The 21,255-nt window shown below is 53.1% G+C and overlaps 9 protein-coding genes across 9 annotated transcripts; 1 reads left to right on the top strand and 8 right to left on the bottom strand.

The window, feature by feature from the left end:
• Nucleotides 1-1,935: 1,935 nt before the first annotated feature.
• BU25DRAFT_176848 (uncharacterized protein) lies at nucleotides 1,936-2,327 on the bottom strand. The gene has a single exon (XM_033700867.1). It carries the CDS (start codon nucleotides 2,243-2,245, stop codon nucleotides 1,997-1,999), a length of 249 nt encoding a protein of 82 aa, XP_033557769.1. The 5' UTR covers nucleotides 2,246-2,327; the 3' UTR covers nucleotides 1,936-1,996.
• A 294-nt stretch (nucleotides 2,328-2,621) lies between these two features.
• BU25DRAFT_349838 (uncharacterized protein) lies at nucleotides 2,622-2,975 on the bottom strand (the record flags this gene model as incomplete). The annotated part of the gene is made up of 1 exon (XM_033703273.1): nucleotides 2,622-2,975. One exon carries the CDS (start codon nucleotides 2,973-2,975, stop codon nucleotides 2,622-2,624), a length of 354 nt encoding a protein of 117 aa, XP_033557768.1.
• Nucleotides 2,976-7,395: 4,420 nt separating this feature from the next.
• Nucleotides 7,396-9,123, bottom strand: BU25DRAFT_461949 (uncharacterized protein; the record flags this gene model as incomplete). Its single annotated transcript, XM_033710490.1, has 1 exon — nucleotides 7,396-9,123. The coding sequence occupies one exon, from the start codon at nucleotides 9,121-9,123 to the stop codon at nucleotides 7,396-7,398; it is 1,728 nt and encodes a 575-aa protein (XP_033557767.1).
• A 678-nt stretch (nucleotides 9,124-9,801) lies between these two features.
• Nucleotides 9,802-10,884, bottom strand: BU25DRAFT_302522 (uncharacterized protein; the record flags this gene model as incomplete). Its single annotated transcript, XM_033702009.1, has 1 exon — nucleotides 9,802-10,884. A coding segment is annotated over one exon (1,083 nt), but the record flags the coding sequence as incomplete, so codon positions are not given.
• Nucleotides 10,885-11,288: 404 nt separating this feature from the next.
• On the bottom strand, nucleotides 11,289-13,848 carry BU25DRAFT_442529 (glycoside hydrolase family 43 protein; the record flags this gene model as incomplete). Its single annotated transcript, XM_033709310.1, has 2 exons — nucleotides 13,367-13,848; nucleotides 11,289-13,236 (listed from the first exon to the last, which is right to left on the bottom strand). The coding sequence occupies exons 1-2, from the start codon at nucleotides 13,390-13,392 to the stop codon at nucleotides 11,289-11,291; spliced, it is 1,974 nt and encodes a 657-aa protein (XP_033557765.1). The 5' UTR covers nucleotides 13,393-13,848.
• A 37-nt stretch (nucleotides 13,849-13,885) lies between these two features.
• BU25DRAFT_451302 (amidase) lies at nucleotides 13,886-15,869 on the bottom strand (the record flags this gene model as incomplete). The annotated part of the gene is made up of 3 exons (XM_033709746.1): nucleotides 15,422-15,869; nucleotides 14,058-15,366; nucleotides 13,886-14,001 (listed from the first exon to the last, which is right to left on the bottom strand). The coding sequence occupies exons 1-3, from the start codon at nucleotides 15,686-15,688 to the stop codon at nucleotides 13,886-13,888; spliced, it is 1,692 nt and encodes a 563-aa protein (XP_033557764.1). The 5' UTR covers nucleotides 15,689-15,869.
• BU25DRAFT_176775 (uncharacterized protein) lies at nucleotides 15,838-16,522 on the bottom strand. The gene has a single exon (XM_033700866.1). It carries the CDS (start codon nucleotides 16,336-16,338, stop codon nucleotides 15,988-15,990), a length of 351 nt encoding a protein of 116 aa, XP_033557763.1. The 5' UTR covers nucleotides 16,339-16,522; the 3' UTR covers nucleotides 15,838-15,987.
• Nucleotides 16,523-16,621: 99 nt separating this feature from the next.
• BU25DRAFT_414310 (uncharacterized protein) lies at nucleotides 16,622-16,890 on the top strand. Its single transcript, XM_033707248.1, has one exon. It carries the CDS (start codon nucleotides 16,643-16,645, stop codon nucleotides 16,817-16,819), a length of 177 nt encoding a protein of 58 aa, XP_033557762.1. The 5' UTR covers nucleotides 16,622-16,642; the 3' UTR covers nucleotides 16,820-16,890.
• Nucleotides 16,891-17,553: 663 nt separating this feature from the next.
• BU25DRAFT_434128 (glycosyltransferase family 32 protein) lies at nucleotides 17,554-18,742 on the bottom strand (the record flags this gene model as incomplete). The annotated part of the gene is made up of 5 exons (XM_033708841.1): nucleotides 17,554-17,625; nucleotides 17,854-18,233; nucleotides 18,279-18,505; nucleotides 18,536-18,612; nucleotides 18,668-18,742. 5 exons carry the CDS (start codon nucleotides 18,740-18,742, stop codon nucleotides 17,554-17,556), a joined length of 831 nt encoding a protein of 276 aa, XP_033557761.1.
• Nucleotides 18,743-21,255: the final 2,513 nt, after the last annotated feature.

The following is a 21,255-nucleotide window of genomic DNA, read 5'->3' as shown; positions in this document are numbered from 1 at the left end:
GACCTCCCGCAAAACCATGCCAGTACCTCCCAGTCACCATGCTTGTCTCCAAGGATCAGCCCAGAAAGTCAAAACAATTTTTCATCATGAACTCAGTTTCGGCCTCTCTTGGACTTGGTCGCACGCAGCAATTTCAGTAGTTGCGAACGTCGTTCGTACGCCTCACTGGTGATTACAGTGATGGCCAATGCTAATACTGATATACCACAAAGTGAGTTGACGAGAAGTCCACTGAATGATCCAGCATCGCCGGGCGGGCTTAATTGCTACTTCTTGTCGAACAGCAAACAGCGAACAGCGCACGACACAACGACGTTCACTGCAACCTCAACATGTAGTGTCGAGGCTTGAGCGCCTCAACCACGCAAAGTGATCGAGTCGCTACACCGTCTCAGGCAGTGTAGGAGCAGTCAGCAATACCATTGGCGTATTGCTGTCTTATGGTTAGTGTCTCACCAATGGGTACCACAACGTATGCTGACCACAATCAAGCATCGAGAATAATTTCCCTATGTTCAGCTCCAGCAGTTGCTGTTGCTATATCTGTTCACACAATCTTTGCACTACATAGCAACTACTCCCAGCTATCAAGTCACAGATACGCGATCCCCATTGGCATCGCTGTAGCTAAACATTCGCACCAGTGCTCAGAAAGCTCGACGCGATGAGACGCTACTGATGCTACTTGCACACATCAGAAGTGGCGGAACTGATAATCATTGCGTTGATATGCATATGCACAACGATCTTCTAAAACCGCATACCCCGAAAATTCGAGAATGCTGTGTTGCTGCGCGGTGGTGCTTTGCCTACTTCTTGTTGCTGGGCGCTAGCGCAGGGTAAGACGACCGGAACCTTACCATTTCACCACTGTAACCCACACTTGTCCTAAACTTTCCTGTTCGGGCATAATCACATTCCTTCTGAATACCACAACAAACAAAACCGATCGTGTGGGAATTGATCGCGATCTAGCCTTACGCACGTGGTGAACGTTACCACCTCAATGGCACTCTGCAATCCTGAGTTTCCATCGCCGAGTCTTTCGCTGCTTTTGGGCAGATCCTTGGATGCATACAGCCGACACGCAAAGATTCGAGTTTAGTTGAATCACAGCAACATCCGCACTATCGCCGAACCATAGGCGCCTCGGCCTTCCAGAACCGCATCTCGAATTGTAACGTCATGTAGTTGTTGCCATGCACCCTGATCCAAACTTCTTATCCTGACGTCCCTTGCCCGACGAGTAAGTTTGTGGTTCGGCAAACATGGGAGTGCGCAATGCAACGTCTCACACCCTCATCAAGTTTGGCCTGCAGGATTCTGACAGCGATGGAAAAACTCGTACTCGGCCGATGCCGGCGGGCGTGGAGAAAAAGGTGCGAGCGCCTGTGGGATCCTTTTGTGGGTCGAAACAGGGTGGAGCAGAACTTGCAAAGGGTCTGTTCTACACGCTCGCTTTGTTCGGGCCGAGGACCGGCTTGCAGAATGGTGGGACTGGGGAAGTTTGACGACGGCCGCATCCCTCAATTCTGTGCTCTTGCGCCGAGACCTTCCAACGAACAAGCTGAACATGCTCCAAAACACTCCAATTGCTGCACGACTTGAACCCGTGCCTTGGGCAGCGCGTGACCTTGCAAGAAGTAGGGGTAGGCCCGTGGCCTGCTTTGAGTAATGTCCGTAATAAGGTGTGGTCTGTGGTAGTCCTGGTGAGGGAAATGATTTGCGTGTAGGAGTGCACGTTTGGTGCTTGGGGCAGGGCGAGGTTCTGCTGTGGGTTGGAGGAATTAAGTGGGATCGCCAGCCTTGCTCAGGGAAATGAGATGGTCTGCTTGTGGAAGGTGGTGTGCGCGCTTAACAAACGCTGCTATTGAACGTGGATCGTGAAGTTCTTGTTTAGTGGACTGGATGGACTGGGTGGCACGATGCAAAAGGGGCAATATTGTAATGCGAACATCTTCATTTTCTCGCTATCTGACCAGTAACGTTGTTGCGCTCAATTGCGCAGCGCGTGCTGGTTGTTTCTCGATTCATGAGTTTCGAGATTTCGCACCTCCCACCATCTCAAATCCAACAAAGTCCACCAAACAAAACAAAATGTAATCCAAGTAGATACTGGAGAACAAGGGGGTATTCCGTCAAAAAAGGGTATCACCAAACTCCAGCTCCACCAGAGAAAAGGCGCGGTCGTGAGTGACAGGCTGCGTGAAGTGAAGGAGGAACCTGCAAGCAGGCCGTGTTTCATCGCCTCCGTGATCTCGAAAGTACTCCGTCGCGGGTGCGAAGCAGCGTCTTTGTTGCGCGTGTAAACGTAAAGGGGGGTGTTGGTCGAACGACCAGTGTTGTTGTGAAAGGAAGGTGTATATAGACCTCAACAAAAGACCAAGGGCATCGCAATTCGTCAATCGTTTCAAACAAATGAGAATGTGATTACAATGGCAGTAGATAGTTTCGGCCCAAGTTGGGAACGTGTGTGCAACAGAAGCGAAGGTAAGGGGTAGGGCAAGTTGCTAAGAGAAAGAAGTGAAGGTCGTGACTCGTGAAAGCACCCGGCGTTGCCTGGCCAGCACTTGGAGTGTAGACAAAGCCAAGTGGTGGGTTTAGCAGTGCGGAGATGCATCTCACAGGACGAGGTAGCCAATACCGGCGGCGAGCGCAACGACGAGCGCGTTTGCGTTCAGGCTGGATGCTGCGCCGGTGAACTCGGGGGTCAAGGGCTTGGTTGCGCTGCCGGTGGGCTTGATGGCAGTGCCGTTGGTGCCGTAGGAGCCAGTGACGGAGGGTGCGGCGTAGGCGGAGATGGTGCTGGTCTGGTTGGCAACAGCGCCGGAGGGAGAGCCAGACAAGGTGACAGTGTTGACGCGGTAGATAGTCGAGGTGAGGTAGACGGTAGCGTCGTAGGACTCAGTCTCAGCAGCGAAGACGGATGCGGCAAGCGCGAAGAGGAAGACGATGACGGCCTGGAATGAGCGCATTGTGATTGACGTTGTTGAGATGGTAGATGGTGAGTTTGGTGTTGATATCAAGTCGTTGCGACTGGAATGCTTTCAGATGAAAGTGATGTTCTGAGACAGGTCTCGTGGACGATATATGTTGTCTTAGCGGGTTGTTGGTTGTTGATGTTGAGCAAAAGCAGGATGCGGCGGCAGTGATGTTATAGTGGTGAGTGACAGTGGTGTTGTTGGCAATGAGCGTGAGTGCAAGGCACAGCCTGACGGCGAAGTGTAATGTGTTTTGAGAGAGTGGAGGCGTTTGGAGTAAAACAAAGGTGCGAGGAAGGCGGGCGTAAGTTAAGGGAAATAGCGACCCGCCCGCGCCAAAATGCTCATTTCACGCAGCGGCGCACGCTAACGCAGATCAGGATGGCTTGAGTTGGCCAAGCAAACACCGGCTGTGACTGACAAGAACCCAGTCTAGCCGGTCCGATCTGCTGCGGGCGCACGACAAATCCTCTGCACGCTGCACGCTGGAATCTCCCCGGCCCAACCTTGCGCTGCTCTTACGTCGCTGTGCATACGGACAGCGTGACCTCATCTCGCCAACATTCAGCGCAGTATCCAGGACAACGTTGGAATGCGCAATCGTCTCCTCACTAACCCAGCAGCCAGGGACCCTGTTCCATCCCTACCGCTCATCAACGCTCTACATCCCCAGCTCTCACCCCAACCGTTGCACCATCACACCTGTGCTCAAGGCACTGAAACATTGGTGACCTGAGAGGCCTTAGACACGGCCGCGGCCACGACCTCGTCAACATCGTGGGACTGCTACGTTAGCCAGTGATTCTCGTTCGACGTGGCATCGTGGAACGCTGTCCGTCGCGGTGCCTGGCCCTGTTCTCACGGCCGCAGGTACAGCCGCGGGACGACAGGGCGTGCAGCCAATCAGCGCGCGGTGCCTGAAATCCATGCGACGGTGAGCGGCAACCAACGTGGTCTTGCGCTTCGTGTCGTGCTCTTTGTCTGAGCCACTCAGGTACGCCGGCTGATCTTTCAACATTGGATTCTCGTAACATCAGTTGTGCAGAAGGTTCTCAATTCCTCGAGACAAGGAAGAATGAGCTAAGGGCTCGGTACAGTTGACTCTGCGATTGACGTTGAGCTGTTGAGACTCCGCACCAGGCTATGAGGTAGGCTCGCGGTAGGCTTGCCGACCCCACTGCTTTTACAGGCTCCACCGCGTAGACTTGCGCTGCTTTTCGTGGAGGCAATGGCCAAACCGGCAGTGTTTAGGGTGGCATCGCATCACTTTCATCGACTGAGCCCTGAGATGCGCTGCTTTTTCGGTACACTTCTCCACATACATGGCAGTGGACTGCATCACTATCGCGGCGCTGGGACCAAGAGTATGGAGTACGTACTCTAGCAGTGCTTTAGGTACACCAGGATCTCACAGTATCATGCTCCAAACTACTCGTCCTCAACATTGCGCACCATGCCCAACGTCGCCGAGGGGAAGCGAGAAATTTACCAACAGTCAGATCCAACATGCGCCAGACTTTGCGCTCAGCGTGCGATTGGCCAGTTAGTGCGGTTAACTTAAAGGCCCTTACCATACAGTAGTACACCCGCTGTTCGGCAACGTGAAAGCAGTGGCAAGCCAGAGAAGGGCACCGGTCAGGACAAGGTCGCGTGCGCATGCCCGTGTCTGCAAGGCCTCTGGGAATCACAGTAAGGGCTTTGAGACCTCCCCCATGGCGGTCAACCTCGATCGCAAAAGCCCTCGTCAGTCGCAAGCAGGACCGATCAACTGGTTGAATCTCAGCAAGGAAACATCCGGCACTCGCAAGACAAGTTCTGCGCAGGCTTTGCGCTCGCTCGCTCATTGGCCAGGCGTAGACTGGTGTGAAAAGGCCCTTACTGACCTTCTCCCGCTCCCGCAGTCCCACACCACCCTCACCGTTCACGTCTTGCCAACCACGAGAACTGAGAACGCGCAAGCAGTGGCAAGCAAGGCACAAAGAAAGTCGCAGTGACGAATCCACAGCCAAGCGCAGACTTTTTGCAAGTTTTGAGAAGATGTGAAAAGACTCATTCGGACCTGCAGTAGGACCCGCTTCGGGGTGATCTTCTGTGCAGTAGCGTATCCTTCAACATCACCGTCAGGCAGCGACAACTCACATGTTCTTCAAGATCGACTTGGCCGTGATTCTCCCGTAGTAGCTTACACCCCGCCACCAAGATCTTGCAGTAGCGTACGCTGCCAGCGATGAAGAATGGCGAGAATCTCATTGGGCGTGTGTGAGAACTAGAAATTTCTTCCGTGACAACTCACAAGATTGAAGAATCCTAAAATAGGATGTGAGGGCTGACGAATGACGGCGTCCTGCGTGGTCGAGACAGAAATTACCATTATTCCAGCCGCTCTCATTGGCTTCATCTCCTTGCTTGCGACAATCAGTAGGGTTATTGATTGTCCTTGCTTATTTGTCTCACTCTCAAGCGCTTCCCGGTATGCCAATCGACAAGCCTTAGTATCATCCCTCCTTTTCAGTCTCGTACACTCATACCGAACAATTCGATACTTTTGCGAATGATTGATGCTTTCTTGTTGCGTCCTCGATCATGGCGGAGATGACCAACCCAAGATTGATGTGTTCCAGCCACGAAGGAGATCCTAACCGCGCCGCATCGGTGCCCTGACATCGGTGCCTCATCAAACACTACCTGTGTACGCAACCGGCGTAACTCCGCAGCCACTATCCACATCCACTGTTACCGGGGGCGCGTACGTCTCCATTAAAAAAATTCGTCTACAACCAGAATCGACCCAACTTTACAATGGTCACTATGTCTCTGCCGAGGTGGATGGAAGATCAAACAAGGACCGAGACTGGTATGCATCTATCTATAAACGCGCTTATACGGCACCGCACAAGGTTGGAGAAAATGAGGTCATCTTCCACCCAACCAACCCTTTATCACACCTGATCAGAGCGAGAGGGAGGACTGGGCGATCGCGCGATTGGCGCGCGAACGGGCAAACTATACCGGCATCTATACCAGCATCTCTCGGGTGGGCAAGGGGGAAGGGGAAGAGGAGGGGGAGTGGTGTGAGGGGATCGCAAGATGTACGCAGACACATCCTGGCAACGGCGGTCTAGTGGTAGAGAGACAGCCCAGGGCCGTCGAAGGGAGTGATGCTGGCGGCGATGAAAGTCCGGGTGGTACATGGGAGGCAGAGTGCTCAGGACAAGCTCAAGTTGGCGCTGTATGTCCGCTGGGCGCTGCAGTTACTGTCCGCGCTCACTTTCCTGCATACTCGCAGGATGCTCGATCGCGCGTTCAACGCGCAGTCCGTTGGGACACGGTCGGATTACCCTCCCCCTGCATACAACAAGACCCCTTCTACTCGTCCGCCTTCACATGGCGTCTCGTGACCAACTGCCATACGAAAGAGGATCCCAGGCGCAGAGGCGTAGAACGAGAGCTAGTCTCATACATCGTCTCACCAGAAGAAGGAAAGCATTTTACAGCTAAAGAGTAGTATAAAGCGCGGGCGTTTCAGGAGTTTGGAGGATGAGAGACTAGGGAGGGTGTTGGTGAGGGCTTGGAAGCGCGGGTATGGGAGTGCGGCGGAGATCGCGCGAGCTACCAAAATCATTGCGGCGAAATGAGGAATCAACGTGACTGCGGACGAAGTGGACATTGTAAGGTCTTGGAAAGATGGGTTTGAGGTTATGGAGGGGGAAGGCAGGAATGGCAGACGAGGGGTGAGGTTCAAAGAGGGTAGGGGTGAGGTGGTGGCTGAGACGACGCTGGATGAAGATAATGAGGGAAGGGTTTGAGTGACGCCTCATGAATCTGTGAGGAGCCTAATCCGTGTGCGTTGTCCAAAGTCGTCGAAAAGAATACTTGATTACATGGTTCGTGCATAGTTCGTTGTGGTCAAGAATGAAATTACCATTACTCCAGTCAATGAGCCAAGTAGGCTTGGCTCTATTGGCTCCCAGTCCCTTATGCGCCCCCTCATTATCGTATTTTGCGCAGCTTGGCGCACGCCAATTGGCATGCCCTGGTATCGTCTCTCCTCTCCAAGCCTCGTACATATATGTGTTGTACAGTCTTATACCAGTCCGAGTGATAGATGCTCGCCCTGCTATGCTTACGAGCGCAAAAGATGGATGCGAAGAATGTCGCAACCAGGCATGCGTAGACCGAGTCATCAGTGGACTGTCCACGGCGAGTTGCGCCTGTTGCGGAGACCGCGATTGTGTGAGAACGCCTTGTTGTTCACGTCGACGATCCAGGCCGGATGTCGTGGCATCTCGAGACGATGTGCCGGTTCTGAAGCAGCCTTCGAAAGTATGTTCGTGATGTTCCGCCAATGCCGTGTCGATGCCTGAGCCGTCGTGGGATCGTGTTGATGTTTCGAGTGTCAGCGTTTGAGTCGACCTCATTCACCACCCACAATCTCCGCACTATCCCACATCCTGCGACACAACTCCTCCGCCTCATTCCGCGGCCTCTCCTCCAAACTCCTTCTCCCCTCCTCCTCGTCCTCCCCACCCTGCTCAAAACTCGTCGCACTCCTCCGACTCCTCGCGCCGTCCGTCTCAACACCATTCTCGTTGATACTACTACTCAGCGTACTCACGCCCAAGCTACTGCTCTCGTTCGTGCTCGCCGGCTTTGTGGCGCGCAGCCTGCGCAGCATGCCGGGCATCTGCTGGACCCGGATTATGCTGTCGGAGAGCGGGTTGCGGTAGCGCTGGACGACTCTGTATTCAATGGCGACGTGGTTGAATTGCTGTTGCAGACGCGGGTCGAGACGGCCCTCGCCGGGGTAGGAGAGCCCGATGTTGTGGAAGGAGGGGCCGCCGGTGCGGAGAATAGCGGGGACGGGCGCGTGCGGTTCGATGGCGGAGGCGGCGCGCTGCAGGAGCAGTTTGTTTTGTGTCCTGTTGTTGATGGAGGGGAAGAGGTTGGGTGTCGTTGTGCCGGATTTGACGGATTGCGGGCGCGTGGGTGTGTCTGCGTTTTCGCCATCCTCTGCGTCGCCGAAGCTGGGCATGCTCTTGTTGCGCTTGCTCGCGTCGAGATCGCCCTCGTCTTTGGAGACGCGGCGGCCGGGCATGCAGCTGCCATCGCGCGGGGTGCCTGCTGAGCCGTCGCCGTCCATGAAGCGCGACACGAGGTCCCGCCCTGGGGTGTCGACGAGGGTACTGCCCACGCTGGTGCTGAGCTGATGGCCGCGGTCTGCTGTGGAGGCGACGGTTGCTGATACTGACGACGATTGCGGGGCGACCACGGCGTGAGAGGCGTTGCGCTGGAGCAGGCGGGAGGTAATCAGATCGGCGTCTGGCGGTCGCGAGTGGTGGGACGAGGCTGCTCTGTTCGTCTGCGGAGGCGCGCGCGCGCGTTCGGGCAGCGTGTAGGTAGTCCGTGTCTGTGGTGGCTCAGCGGCGGGCGCTGGCGAGGTGTCTCCTGCATTCGCCCGCGTGTTGCTCTCTGTCGCGTCGTCGACTACCCGCTGTGCCTCCGCTGCGACCGAGTTGGAGCGCGTGTTCGAGCGTGTTGTGTTGGGCGACTGAGACGCGCTCTCCTCTGTCCATCCCCCTTCTTCCTCGTCGTTCTCGTCGTTGTCGTCCTTCCCGACGTCGAAGTGTACTATAGGGCGCTCCTCGGGTGACGCTTGCCGCGACCTGCTGGGGTTGCCTAGCTTTCCCTTTACCTGCGCGAGGTCCTTGGACGACTTGCCGCCCTTCGCCTTGCCCACCAGATGGCCGCTCGAGTGGTTCTTGCGCAGGCCCGCGTGCGCGTGTGCCTGCGGGTTGTGTCTCATGATGGCGCCCGACGAGGCATTGCGCTTGAAGCCGGGGCGCGGGCTGCTGGGCGCTGATATGGAGGTGCCCGACTGCGAGCGGCGGTGGTGACGTCCGCTGTCCTCGGTGGCTTGCGGCTGCTGGGCGGCTTTGGCGAACTTGCCTAGGTTCTTGCCTGTCGAGGTCGTCCGCTGCATGCGCCCGCCCGCGACATGGCGGTGGTTCACCTTGTACTGCGCCGGCCGGTGGTGCCCTTTCTCCGACGGGCTCTGCGATATGTGCGACTGGCTGCTCGACTGCCTCGTCATGGGCGCTGGCCGCTTGGGCCGCGACGGAGCAGCCTCGTCGGTCGAGGCCATGCTGGATTCGGCCATGCGGCTGCACGCAGGCTGTAAGCAATAGCGAGGATGATAGGCGTCCCCTTGGCTGGTCGTGTCGTTGCGTGTCAACCGCTCGTCGGCCGGGTGTAGAGCTGCGTGCGTCAGAGCTGCGTGCGTCAGAGCTGCCGGCACTGACTATAGGTACTTCAGCGGGCACCCATGGGGCTCAATTGCGTGCGTTGGTCCGTTGCAGGTGGTACGGCGTCTGCCACGTTGGGGTCCAATAAAATGAGGCTGTTATATCATGGGCGTCGCCAAACCAACAGAAGGAGCAACGCGGTTCGTCGGCCAGCTCGGCTACGCTGAAAGCAGCTCTCGGTGAGCGGGCCGTGCAACGTCACATACCGGCTGGGCATCGTCTCTCCACTCTCACTTCATCTCGTTCACCTTCGAAAGGAGTGTCTATTTGCTATGCTATCTGCGAAAGTATATGGCAGTTATCTGCGTCTTTGCTGCTCTGAATATGCCTGCGTGTTCTCCTAGTCGTCGTCTTAATGCCATGTAGATGCCATCTAACGGCACCGTAAGTATGCTCCTGTATTACGTGTCCTGATACTCTTTTATCGCGTGGTCATATCTCGTGTCTTCGTGTCGTAGTCTCTAGTCCTTCTTCTCTGGGCCTCACATCTATATGTCACAGCTCGCTCACTCGTTCTGGAACCTCTTGCGGAGCTCCTTCACCCTTCCTCTCACCCCACGGCTCCTCATGGCTGCTCGCTGCTGACTGATCTGCCTCTGAGCGGGACTCATTCCATCCACGCACCCAAAAGAAGACGTTGTCATGATGGAGGCAGTACGTGAGCGGTACGATGGTGGAGGGCGTCCAGAGGAGTACGTCGGCGCTTCGGAAAGGTCGCCCATCGAGTCGTCTCGGCTGAGATGCGCACCAGCGGTCGAAGGGCGGGTGCCCTCCCCGCTCCTTGTAGTCTGTCTGAGCAGTGTGTTCGTGCGTCGTTCCCCAAGTCCCTCGATACCGCTGTATGCTACGCTCGTCCGTGTGCTGCCAAGGACTGGGAGTTCGAACGAGTACTGGCCGGCTGACAGCAGTCCTTGCGCCTCAGTGGGCGTCTTCGAGATCGATGTCCGCGTAGAAGCAAGAAAGGATCTGGATCGCGTCAAGAGCTTGGGCGGGGCCGCCTGCTGTGTCTGGTCATAGGGAATCGCCAGTAGTGGCATCGAGTTCGAGCGTCGATTGATCTGCTTGCGAGCGACAATGCGCTGGGACGTGGTGCGCAAGAGTGAGGGCATTTTGGCTTGCATCTTTTTTGCGCGGCGACAGAATGACTTCACCTGCTGGCTGGAAGGTGTCAAAGGCCGATTGAGGCCAGCCTCGCGAACGATTGGAATGGCGTACTGGACGTCGGTAGAGGTTGTTGTAGGAATCGAGGAAGCTGACCTCCAGTATGGCAGTCCACCCATTAGTGGCGGAGGTGGCACGCTCATGCTTGCATCTAGCCATGCGTTGACATCTCTAATAACGCCTGAGTCTGGCCGAGGTGGGCGAGGTGGTGGGTGGATTGCTAGGCGCGGTGAAGGTAGCTCGATGTTAATGGGTATCTGCGGTACTGGCGGTACTGTTTCTGGTGTCACCCTTCCACTTGTGGGTGCAGTTTGTGGTCGCTTGAGCGAGAGCTTCCTCTTCATTCCACCATCACTATCGCCCCTCAGCAGTTGTCGCGATGCTGGCTTCCAGAGCCGCCGGTGCAGCCATTTCTTCGCTGTGCCGTGTTTGCTTGTTGCAGGTAACGTATTGTTGCTAGTCGCTGCTAGCATTGTGGCTGTTGCTTCTCTGAATATGGCGTTGAGGTATGCTTGCAGGTAAACGTGTTGTGGCAGGAGTGGAGAAGGAAAGGTGCTGCGCAACGTGGAAAATCAATGGTATAGGGCAGAAGTGCCAGAGGACTAGCATCTAAAGAAAGTGTAGGTGAGCTAGGTAGAATGGTGGGAAGTCGCAGGGTGGGAGAGATCGTTGCAGCCTCAAGCTTGCTCAGCTGGCAGTCACGTCAACTTGGGCAGGCGCACGCGACACCCCACACACAGATTTCACCTCACCGCAAGCATGGTAGTCGTTCGAAACGTGAAACATCATGGTAAGTTTGCAACTGCAGTTACTGGATTTTCATGAGCTACAAGAGTGATTGTACCTAGTACCCAGGAACAACCGCAGGCTGCACACTCTCCAACGTCGGCACAACAGGATTGATCAACCCCTCTTCATCGAAGTACACCTTGTCGATGGTCGTCTCCCTCATCGTGCCGTTACCATTAGGAATGGCAAAGCGGTGGTAGGCAATGTACCAATCGTCAGTACCAGGTACTTGAATGATGGAGCTGTGTCCTGTCGCCAATATTCCCTTCGACTCATCCTTCTGCAGAATGACACCGTGGTACGTCCATGGCCCTTCAACGCTATCACTCGTGGCATATCCCACGCGGTAATCCTCAGACCGCGTGTCGTCGATGGAGTATGTCAAGTGAAAGATACCCTCGCGGTAGTTGAGGAAGATTCCCTCGCGGAAGTCTGTCAGCCCGGTAATGGCGCGCAGAGTCCCGTTCTTGAAGGAGAGCATGTCGTCCTCAAACTCTGCAAACAGTGGTACCCCGTTGCCCCAGAAGAGGTAGTACTTCCCTGTCGTAGGATCCTGGAACGCCGCAGGATCAATGGCTTGGTTCGTCTTGAGTGCTTCGTTGTTCAGGATGAATGCTTTGGGCTGCGCGGTGAATTGTCCACTGGGTGAGTCTGCGACCGCGACGCCGATGGTTTTGGTGTTGTATTCGGCGTTTTGACCCGAGAAGTAGAAGTAGAACTTGCCCTCGCGCTCGATGATGGTCGGGGCCCAGGCGTTGCCGATGGCCCAGGGCACGTTGCCGGATGTGCCGTTGAGGGTGAGGAAGGGTGTCTCGGTGCGCGTCCAGGAGACGAGGTCAGACGAGGACCAGACGAAGAACTGGTTGCCGCCCCAGCCGGGAGTTCCGTCGGTGGTGGCGTAGATGTAGTAGGTCTTGCCGAAGACGGCGATGTTGGGGTCTGCGTAGTAGCCGGGGAGAACGGGACTGTCTCGCGCGGCGATGCGGGTGCTTCTGCGCTCTTTCTTTGCGACAGTCGCGGTGGTGGATGTTAGGGATGCGAGTTCTGCAGCGGTTACGTGGATGACTGTGCCATGGCGGGGGCTCTTGGGTAGTGTGTATGAGCTCGATACCTTCCAGCTTGGCTTCGCAATGTCGGCAGTCTCGAGTGGGATATATCCACGGCCGGTGTACTCATCGACGAACAGGTAGAACTTTTCGCCGTTGACATCGCCTGGGTTTGACTTGAAGACTGTCGGACCCTCGACATTGCTGGTTCCCGCATTCTTGCCGATGCAAGCAGCATCCTGTGTCCACGAGTCTAAGGTAGCACGGAGTGAAGAAGAGTGCTCCTGGATGATGTCGGAGCAACCTGTGCCGGAGGCTCCTTCATCCTTGGTGAAGCGGTAAAAGGTGTCGCCATTCTGGATAACAGTCGAGTCGATGCGTGACATACCAGCATCTTGCCAGATCTGAGGCTCACTGAAGGTAACGAAGTCCTTCGTCGTGGCGTACAGCATCCGGTGGTACGTGGTTCCGGTGTGGTTTGTGTCGCTTTCTTCGTACAGCGAGGAAGCCCAAAAGACAACGTAAGCCTCAATCGTGGGATCGTAGTATGCCTCGGGCGCCCAGGTGTTGCCGGCTGTGTCAGGCGAGACCTTGACATGTCGCTGAGCTGACCAAGTCTGGAGATCGCTCGACTCCCAGATCTCCAGGTACAAGCTACCTTTACGGACAGCGTCCCCCCATGATGTACCAGATCCAATGCTCAGGTCTGTTGCAATGAGGAAGAACTTGTCCCCATCAGGTGAACGGATAAGAAAGGGATCGCGCAACCCCTTCGTGCCCAGCGTTGAGGTGATGATCGGTTGGCCGTTGTTCAACTCTTTCCAGCTAAGCGCATTGTTGCCATTACTGGCTGCTAGGTAGATCTGCTCGCCAGCTTTGGTGTTGTTAGTGAAGTAGGCGAAGACATAGCCTTCGAATGAACCAAGCTGCGCTGCTTGGTCTCGTACTTCGATGGGGCTGGCTTGAGCTACAAGAGCCGCAGCGCAGGCAGGGAAGATTGCTGCGATTAGACGCATAGTCAGAGTAGAACCTAGTTGCAGGAACTTGCTAAAGGGAAGTTTGGACGTAGGATCCGCTCATCATATACCAGTCGCTAGGTCTGTTGCTGGGCATGAGTGATCAGTCGCGCCGACAAACCCAAGGAATGACTGCCTGAACAGGCAACTGGCGAGGCTTTCAATCTAAGTTTACATCGTGGCACGTGGCCTGCAAGGGAAAGTCCACGAATGCAAGAACGAGGTTGGTGATCATCACGAATGATGACGCAACTTCCTCGGGAATTGAGCTGAACGTGTTGCGGGGTATACGTTACTCGGCAGCGGCGCCGACGTTGATGTTGAAGTCGTGCTCCGCGCGGAGGCTCTTTTCTGCGGAGACCGGAGAAGTTGGGGAAGATCCTTGACAAATTAGCCGAACGGGTGGTTGTTGCCAAAAAGATGGTGTTTAGTCGGTGCAATGTTAGCCGAATGCAAGGCTGATGCTCAGATGATCATGTGACGGTCACCAAGTCGTACCTGCCAAAAAACACCATGCGATGCGTACTAGTGTGCAGACGATCAGTCGTATTGGTGTAAGAAACGTGCATTTGGCACGTTTGCTTTAGTTCCTATTTCCCGATCAACTTGCCCACATATTCGGCTACTGCTAGAATTTTTTCTTCTTGCAACCTCCTGCCCACAATCTGCAGACTGACATGCGCGCCATCGTAGATCTCAGGGTCATCTGTAGTCCTATTAGCTTACTGAAACAGCCGGAAATGATGACAACGAAGTACTTACAGTCATCCTGTATCTCCTGATCCTTCTCATCCACAGGCTTGAAGTCACTGCTCTTGACATCGATAGACTTATCGACATTAGTAACCGGGAACGCAACAGCAGTGTAGTCCAGCGCATTAACCCAGGTCGAGTAGCCATAATACTTGTACTTCGCCTCCCTTGCGGCCGGCCACGGCGCCAATGGCGAGATAACAGCATCCACCGGCCTACCAGTACTCGTCTCCTTCGCAGTGCTATTCCAGTACTCCATATACTCCTTCCTCAGACCGCGCATCGCCACATTCGTCTCAGCAATCTCGGTCGCGGTGAACTCTTTCATCTCGTTCTGGTATAGCGAGACTTGGGTAGCCATCTGTTCACCGGACAACGCGAAAGCATCGCGGACATTGCGTCCGCCATCAAAGACCCAGGGTCTGAAGCCTGTGTCGTTCAGCACTCTATGAGAGGGTGGACTCCAGGTGGTGATTTCGTGGCCTGCGGCTTCGAGTGCTTTTGTCACGAGTTTGATGGCGCGGCGGATAGGTGCTGTTGGAGTGACCACGCCGTCGGTGTGGATGATGCCAAATGCCAACCGCTTTTCTTTAGGGACAGACTCGCCAACGAATTGGAGGAGCTGCTGGATGTGCTCTTCTTCGGCAGATCGCCAGGGGATCTCGTGAACCAGAGGGTCGTAAAGCCATGGCTGCTGTGAAAGAAGAGCTTTCGTGACCAAGCGCAAGGACGATGCAGTGGTGCCGAGGGGGCCAACGACGGAAAGCACGGTGTTTTGGCCGTCCATGGAGTTCGACATACCTTCGTAGGGTAGACGGCCTGTAGATGGGCGAAGACCGTAGAGGCCGTTGAAGGCAGCGGGGACGCGGATCGAGCCGCCTATGTCGGTGCCAAAGCCTACCGGTGAGCCCCGAATGCCAATCAATGCTCCTTCACCACCTGAGCTCCCTCCACTGCTCAAGTTGCGGTTCTTGGGGTTCAACGTGTATCCAATGATGTTGTTCACTGTCTCACCGGCCATAAGGGTATGTGGCACACTCGTCTTGCAATACAAGACCGCACCACTTGCTCGAAGCTCGCGAAGCATCTCACTTTCAAACACCCTCTCTTTGCCGGTGCCTTTCTTACCCTCAAAAGTGTCGATCCAACCCACATAGCCCATGGTCGTCTCGACACCTTTGACATGGAATTGGTCTTTCAGTGAGATGGGAAGGCCATGGAGAGGGCCAACGGGTTCCTTGTGCTTGGCAAAGTATGCATCAAGCTTCTTTGCATCGGCAATAGCTGCATCGAAGAAGACTTCATGGAGGCAGTGAAGCTAGGCATGTTAGTCTGTCGTCCAAAAAGTGATATTTGAAGACGCTACTGAATACCAGTTGGTGTGCAAGCGCTGCTCTGTGGCAGAAAGCACGTGTGACTTTTTCGGCTGACCAGGCCCCTGATGTTGTTTTCTCGACGATCTGATCTGCGCTACTCTCAGTAATCCCCAGTTCTTCTCTAGACAGATATTGCTTGATGTAGTCTGTCACGTCAACCTGCTCTTTTACGGAGGGCACGTTGTCAATACGCCATTCGGCGGGTATGAGAGCGGAAATTGCTTCACGCTTCTTAGCCGCAGCATCTTTCCATGATGTCGTCATGGTCTTAATCTTTGACCCTTGTTACGCAAAAAGTTGTGGGAGGGTGTTGAAAGAAAGAGAAGAACAAACTTGAAAGTGGACAAATGTAGGATCAGGAAGTGGAGAAGTTTGATTGATGTAGCGGCGTGGGCCGCTGTAGAATATTGATAGCTACGGTAAACGATAACGTAGGACTATCGGGTCGATGGAATACTGCACTGAGTTGCTATCTAGTGAGGAGAAGACGACTATATACTGACTCTGGAACATGCTAGTCCAGAATAGTCTAAGCAAGGGTGATAGGGTCTTGTATGGACCGACTAATACCGCAACAATGATAACCGGAGCTTCAGATAGCTATCGGTTGGAGAGGTGGGGTAGTTGGAGCCTATCAGCGTCCAAATCCGCCCTAATAGATTTCGGAACCGTACCCAGATACATGACCTATGGGGTTGATGCCGCAACTGCCGATGGGTGCCGTGAAAGCTGTCAGTGCGCAAAACGGAGCGAAAAAGGCCAAAAACATACAACAGCAGGTATTCGCTAGTGGTCACCCACCTAACTACTAATCCGCCGGTACGTTGCTTAAATAGGGCTGAGCGAACGGGAAGCCTTGTTTTCAACGTCCTGTGGTCGTATGTGGAAGAGGTGTTTTTTTTTATAAAATACATTTGAGTAAGTTGACATGATGGCGCAAGAGTATTAACAGAAGCAAAAAGGCAAAAACATACAACAGCAGGTATTCGCTAGTGGTCACCCACCTAACTACTAATCCGCCGGTACGTTGCTTAAATAGGGCTGAGCGAACGGGAAGCCTTGTTTTCAACGTCCTATGGTCGCATGTGAAAGAAATGCTCTTTTTATAAAATATATTGTACAATCAATACGACTGCGGCTAACAGGGAGAGATGTGGAAAGGACTGCAGGATTGGAATGATTATCCTTCATGCTACAAGGGGGGCAATACATAAGGATATGCCTACGTTGATGTCGTGTAGCTGTCAACATGTAGTCGTGCGACGTAGCAACCAATCAGTAGATAAGCGCTCATTCGGCCGACTGCAAGGAGACACCTCAACCGTGACAGATATTCTCTCTCAAATGACTAAAAGCTATTCAGAAGTATATATTTCTTCTTCGTATAGCCATTAGGAACAGCACTAACTGTAAAGAAGCCAAGCACCGTTTAAACTCGTCCACTTTGTCCATTACTAGCAGGTTTTTGAACAACGGAGACCCTAAAGCAGTGCCTTGAAAGACTGCAGATCAGACGGGAGAACTTGCTGTCTCCTGGTCGTTCATCATTAAAGTCTTTAATCCTACTGTATCCGGTATTGCTGTTATCGCCAAAAATAGACGACAGAAAAACGCAAATTATCCCCGTTCACATGGCACTTGTGGCGCGAATGATATGGAATCCGACGGCGGTTCTGTTTTTGTCTAGCCAGTCAGAACTTATCAGTATTTTAGAGCGAGATACCGTTGTTACATCGCGCTGTTTTGGTGTATTCTATCCTTTCTTCTTATTGTCAGTGTCCGGGAACGTCCCTCAGCCCTATAAAGTGGTTTGGATCTGCCACCAGGGCGCTTTAGGCCTAGCTCCTTCACAGTGAATTCCTCCACACAACAGCTCAGATTCGTAGAAATATAATGACAATGCATCCCAACTGTGCTTGTTGACACTTATGTTATACAATGTGTTGAACCACCTCCATTAAATCTGCTCGCGCCCAAGTTCACCAATGCATAAACAATGTGATTGTATCGTTATTGCTGATGTTCAACGGTTGTCCTTCGTCTTTCCATGATGCGTAGAGTATGCGCTCCTAGGTATAGCTCAATTCCTGCCCCAATCTTCCCAGAGTGTTGTTCATCAGTAACCGATCTCATATATGCACTTCAGAGGACTCTCCACCGTGAGAGTTCTTCCATGTGCCAGCATAATGATGGGTTACTAACTTCAAAGGCAGCTGTTCTTCATCTTCGACTTTGTAGTGGTTCGCTGTTGGAGTTGGTGAACTGTACGCAAAGGAAAGAAGTTGAGGATTGTACTGCAATTGTATTGTATGAAGCTACGAACAGTATATGTAGGTGAGTGGCTGTAAATAACGCTAGTGGGATAAGGTAGCAACCTTGCACCATGAGGTGAAATGCGACAGGGCGTTAGTGCAGGAGAGACCCCAAACCGTGACATTCGCTGATGCGGCAAACGAACGCCCCGGCATGACCAGGACATCTCCTATCAGCTTTGGCTGAAGAATTTCTGACACTTCGTCAGAGGTGACAGTCCTGTTCAAAGTGCGTTCAAGCCTCTTGAATATACTGAACGTCAAGCGTCTTGGACCGGAGAAGTCCACAACATATCCAGTCATTTCCAACGTTATGTTCTCGACCGACATGTTGTATTGATGCATCTTCTGCCGTAATATTTCCATTTTATCCTCAATGACTTGTAACATGTGGAACGATCCCGGCTTAGCCATGATAGTCCAGCTCGCAAACTGGCGGACAAAAGGCTGTTTCCAGCCCATGTCGAACTCCCATCCTACAACGACTCCAGCGTTAGCTTTGTGTTGTGATGGGATCTAATTATCGATTGGTACGCCTTCACAGGATATGTCGAGGTCGGACCTAATGCCGCCCTGATCGAACAGTAACAGGTAGCGGAGCAAGTCGGCTTTTAATATAAGAACCGTAAGACCAAGGTAGGCCTCGATTATATCAGGACATGACGCGAATGCATTCTTTACGTATTCATTCGCGGCTTCATCCGTCATGAATTTTGCTTGGTACTTTGGATTGCTCTTGATGCAACTATCCGTCCATCCCTGCGTGCCGCTGTTTAGACCATTCTGGCCCAGTTTTTACCAGATGATTTTCGGTATCTCATTTGAGTGTAGCAAGTAGAGTGTAAGATTAGATGGATGAGATCCGCGAGGGATCGGCTACTTGTACAAACAACGCTAACTACATCAGGTAATGGATACCGGTGGAAACCACCTTCCACCACAACGACGATTGTGAGGATGGGAGCATCCTCGAGATCATGAACGTTAGACTACAATCCGTACTCATCTTGACGTCCAGTGCAGTCGATTACTCTTACCTGAGTGAGCTGGCATTGTGTTACGCGTCCGGGATACAAACTTATCGCCAACTCTGCATGCAACACTGCACGGGTCGATCCCGTTCTTGTAAGCCGCACAGGGACAGCATGTGTACTCGCTGTAGAGGGCTGTGCATAAGTGGACCTTACATGCACAATGACCGTACGGAATAGCTGCATAAAAACACTAATAAGGTATTAGGTAGCGGGACAAAACTGTTTCTCGTCAGCTGCACGGAAGCAGCGCGTGTCTCTGCTGTTAGGGGCTGTGCGTAAGTGAGCTGTACATGCATAAATACCGTACGGGATAGTTTCGCACAGACGCCGACAGGAGAGCAGGTAGCTAGACAACCGTTTCTGGTAAACCGCACAGGAACAACGTATCTATTGGCTGCATAGAAGATCTGTGCTGGAGTGGGCCCAATACATGCACAGGATTGTTACGTACTTCCGCGAACGTTGAATCAGAGGCACAGCTTCCAAGTGTTCAACGACAACGACGACGAAAACAACAACGATAACGATGGTGCAGCCACAAACGCCACATCATAGCTCCTCCACCGCACTGAGACCCACAGTGTTTCCCGCGTTCGCCCTCACCGCTTCCCAATCCTATCAGCCACCGTCTGTCAAGCCGTCACACAGGATCTACATTGATGAACAATAGCGGAGATCGTCGTGCATAGCATCTGTGGGCTTGCTTCGTGAGGGAATCGCTATTCCCATGTGAGGAAATCGCAGTTGCACGACAGGTACGAGCTGCCTCAACGTGGCGTCCCCAGCTGCAGGCACGGTGCTCCTTCCTCCGCCCCCATTGGGCGCGAGATGATGACTCTCCTTTCATTCGTTGTCTGATACTGGGCAATATGGCTCACCCATGCTCTCATAGATATACCGCGACTTCGGTGATAGCGAGTAGATCGCATCTACTGGTCGAAGAGAAGGAGATACTGCATTGGGTAGCAGCTATAACGGGGACGATGGTGAAGACAATTTTCACGCTACTGTGGGATATGTTGGACTTGTGGTGTCGTCTTTGCCAGAGGGGGCGGCCAACTCAAGCTTCATAAATCAGGGATCATATCACATTTGGTGACAGCGCAGTGATCGGGCTAACGATGCCCGTCTCTTGTGTATCTATTGCCGTGATAACGTTGTTACTACAACTACCGAGAATTATGTCAGCAGTGGTGTAGTTGATGCAGTCGAGCCCGCAAGGAGACAGGCTTCTACGTCGGCGACCTCTGTTAGGAGTTGTGCGGTCATTATCAGGCATTGCAGCAACAGCAAGACCGCATTAGCCAATAGTAACTTCATTCAGACTGTGCAGTAGCACGTTGCCAGTAGATGAAGGCAGCACAGATGGACTACTATTACCAGCCACATTGCTGGCCGTGTCCACTAGCTCCCAAACGATCGGTTTACTGATTGCCTGGGTCATAAGTTGCTTCTGTTTCTTAGCTTCGCATGTCTTTGGATAGTTCACGCTCAAGGCTGGTTATACAAGACGTTGTGTAAAGAACCGAAGTCGAGGACTGAGCTGGTGAGAATGTAATGAGTGTCCGGCCCGTACACCAGTGCGGAGTTTTGTCAAGAAAGAGGCAAGCAACTTTACTAACCGGTGCGTTATAACATGCTGTGGAGCAGCGATTTAGGTGGCTAGATGTCACCTGGATACCGTGACGGTGTTCTCTTTCTGAGTAGTATCGTAACGTGCCCCCTTCCCACAAAATAGTTGGTAAATGGTCCCACCAACAGTGATTTCAATGAGAACTTCAAGGAGGGCTAAAAAGAATTTGGCTGCATACTAAGTTACAGCGGCTTGATCGACTGATTTTGAAAGCAAGGAATCGTATCACGTAAGGTAATACAAGGAACCCAATGGCTGCTCGTACACGTTCGACAAAGACTACCCTCCACAGTAACACAGTTGTTGTACAACTGAGGGTTCGTAAGTTATGGCATCATGATTAACTTTGCGTAATGTTGGAAAGTACGAACTAAGATAGGAAGAACACCGCCGCTTCGTATAAATTGAGACAATACCATTTGCAAATCCATACAATAACACATCTGTTTAACATCCGCGTTGTATCACGAGAATGAAGTTCAAATTTCTGCTTTTCGTGCTTATGCATTGTGCAAGCATTACTTCCGCTATACCACGGCCAACGATTCACACTGATTTCTATTTGTTCGAGAATCCGGACTCCTCTTCGGTTCAAAGTACTCCAGCATATGATGATCAGGCCCCTCTACGGCAAATTGCCCCGGTGAAATGGGAGTCTCTTGGAGGCATTGCAACCTCACTGGTTACGGCGGTGTCTTGGGGATCGAACCGCATTGACCTTTTTGTAACGAGCACTGGAAACGCTGTCGAGCACAAGTGGTGGAATGGCCAACAATGGGGCGGATGGGAGTCTCTTGGAGGCATTGCAACCTCTCCGATTTCGGCAGTGTCCTGGGGATCGAACCGCATTGA

This window comes from Macroventuria anomochaeta (assembly GCF_010093625.1).
Source record: "Macroventuria anomochaeta strain CBS 525.71 unplaced genomic scaffold BU25scaffold_36, whole genome shotgun sequence".
Taxonomy (NCBI): domain Eukaryota; kingdom Fungi; phylum Ascomycota; class Dothideomycetes; order Pleosporales; family Didymellaceae; genus Macroventuria; species Macroventuria anomochaeta.
Note: the sequence above shows the minus strand (reverse complement) of the source record. Positions and strands in the feature narration are given on the sequence as shown.